General features: G+C 44.4%; 1 protein-coding gene across 1 annotated transcript; it reads right to left on the reverse strand.

Annotated features, from left to right (window-relative positions):
* Positions 1-346: 346 nt before the first annotated feature.
* On the reverse strand, positions 347-2,152 carry LOC137626543 (uncharacterized). Its single transcript, XM_068357587.1, has 4 exons — positions 2,105-2,152; positions 1,676-1,898; positions 1,027-1,398; positions 347-786 (listed from the first exon to the last, which is right to left on the reverse strand). The coding sequence occupies exons 1-4, from the start codon at positions 2,150-2,152 to the stop codon at positions 347-349; spliced, it is 1,083 nt and encodes a 360-aa protein (XP_068213688.1).
* Positions 2,153-2,454: the final 302 nt, after the last annotated feature.

Consider the following 2,454-nt stretch of genomic DNA (forward strand, 5'->3'; position numbering starts at 1 on the left):
ATTTGGAGCCCCAGGAGCCCGAGAGACGATATTAGAAAGACACCCAATATCCTCACTTGGAGCCTAATGAACCCAATGATCAATATCAGAGAAAAACCTAAAATCCTCACTTGGAGCTCAAGAGCCCCAGGATCTTTTGCAGGAGAAACTCATAATCATCACATGTAGCCTAAGGAGCCCCAGAATCAATATCAGGAGAAACTCAAAATCCTCACTTCTAGCCTCAGGAGCCCGTAGATCGATATCAGAGAGTAAACCAAAATCCTCACTTGGAACCTCAGGAGCTCCTCGATCAATATCACAGAGAAACTCAACATTCTCAATAAGAGCCTTTTGAGCCCCAGGATCAATACAAAAAAAGAAACCCAAAATCCTCACTTGTAGTCTTAGGAGCTCCATGATCAATATAGGAGAGAATCCCTAGATCCTCACATGGAACCTCAGGAGCCTCAGGATCGATATCAGAGTAAACCCCAAAATTCTCACTTTGAGCTTCAGGAGCCCTAAGATCGATATCAAAGAGAAGCCTAAAATCCTTACTTGGAGCCTGAAGAGCCCTAGGATCGATATCAGAGAGAAACCCATAACCCTCACTTAGAGCCTCAGGAGCCCCTGGATCGATAACAGATATAAACCCATATTCCTCACGTGGAGCCTCAGGAGCGCCAGGATTGATATCAGAAAGAAACTTGAAATTCTCACTTGGAGCATCAGGAGCCAGAGGATTTATATCAGAGAGAAGCCCAAAATCCCCACTTGGAGCCTCAGGAGCCCCATGATCGATATCTGAGAGAAACCCAAAATCCTCATTTGAAGACAAACTAGACCCAGGATCGATATCAAAGATAAAAATAAAATCCTTACTTGGAGCCTAAGGAACCCCAGCATAGATATCAGAGAGAAATCCGAAAACCTCACTTGGAGCCTTAGGAGCCCCAGTATTGATATCTGAGAGAAACCTAAAATCTTATCTTGGAGCCTCAGGAGCCCTAGTATCGATAACACATATAAACCCTAAATACTCACTTGGAGCCTTGGAAGCTCCAGGATCGATATCAGAAAGAAATCTGAAATCCTTACTAGGAGCCTGATGAGCCCTAGGATCAATATCAGAGAGAAACCCAAAACCCTCACTTGTAGCCTCAGCAGCCCCATGATCATTATCAGAGATAAGCCCAAAATCCTCACTTTGAGCCTCAGGAGTCCAAGGATCGATTTCAGGAAGACACCTGAAATCCTTACTTGGAGCCAGAAGAGCCCTTGGATCAATATCAGAGAAAAACCCAAAATCCTCACTTAGAGCATCAAGAGACCCAGGATCGATATCATAAAGAAACATAACATCCTCACTTGGAGCCTCGGGAGCCCCAGGATCATTATCAAGAGAAACCCAAAATCCTCACTTGGAGCCTCAGGAGTCCCAGGATCAATATCAGAGAGAATACCAAAATCCCCATTTATAGCATCAGGAGAAAACAGGATCGATATCAGAGAGAAACCCAAAATCCTCACTTGGAGCCTCAGGAGCCCCAGGATCATTATCAGAGAGAAATACAGAATCCTTACTTAGAGCCTCTGGAGCCCAGGGATTGATATCAGAGAGAAAACCAAAATCCTTACTTTGAACCTCAGGACCCCCAGAATCGATATTAGAGAGAAACCCAAAAATCCCTACTTGAAGCCTCAGGAGACCCAGGATCGATATCAGAGAGAAACCTAAAATCCTCACTTATAGTCTCTTGAGCCCCATGATCGATATCAAAGAGAAACCCAAAATCCTCAATTGGAGCCTCAGGAGCCCTTGGATCGATATCAGAGATAAACCTAAAATCCTCATTTGGAGCCCCAGGAGCCCGAGAGACGATATTAGAAAGACACCCAATATCCTCACTTGGAGCCTAATGAACCCAATGATCAATATCAGAGAAAAACCTAAAATCCTCACTTGGAGCTCAAGAGCCCCAGGATCTTTTGCAGGAGAAACTCATAATCATCACATGTAGCCTAAGGAGCCCCAGAATCAATATCAGGAGAAACTCAAAATCCTCACTTCTAGCCTCAGGAGCCCGTAGATCGATATCAGAGAGTAAACCAAAATCCTCACTTGGAACCTCAGGAGCTCCTCGATCAATATCACAGAGAAACTCAACATTCTCAATAAGAGCCTTTTGAGCCCCAGGATCAATACAAAAAAAGAAACCCAAAATCCTCACTTGTAGTCTTAGGAGCTCCATGATCAATATAGGAGAGAATCCCTAGATCCTCACATGGAACCTCAGGAGCCTCAGGATCGATATCAGAGTAAACCCCAAAATTCTCACTTTGAGCTTCAGGAGCCCTAAGATCGATATCAAAGAGAAGCCTAAAATCCTTACTTGGAGCCTGAAGAGCCCTAGGATCGATATCAGAGAGAAACCCATAACCCTCACTTAGAGCCTCAGGAGCCCCTGGATC

This window comes from Palaemon carinicauda, chromosome 34, assembly GCF_036898095.1.
Source record: "Palaemon carinicauda isolate YSFRI2023 chromosome 34, ASM3689809v2, whole genome shotgun sequence".
NCBI lineage: Eukaryota > Metazoa > Arthropoda > Malacostraca > Decapoda > Palaemonidae > Palaemon > Palaemon carinicauda.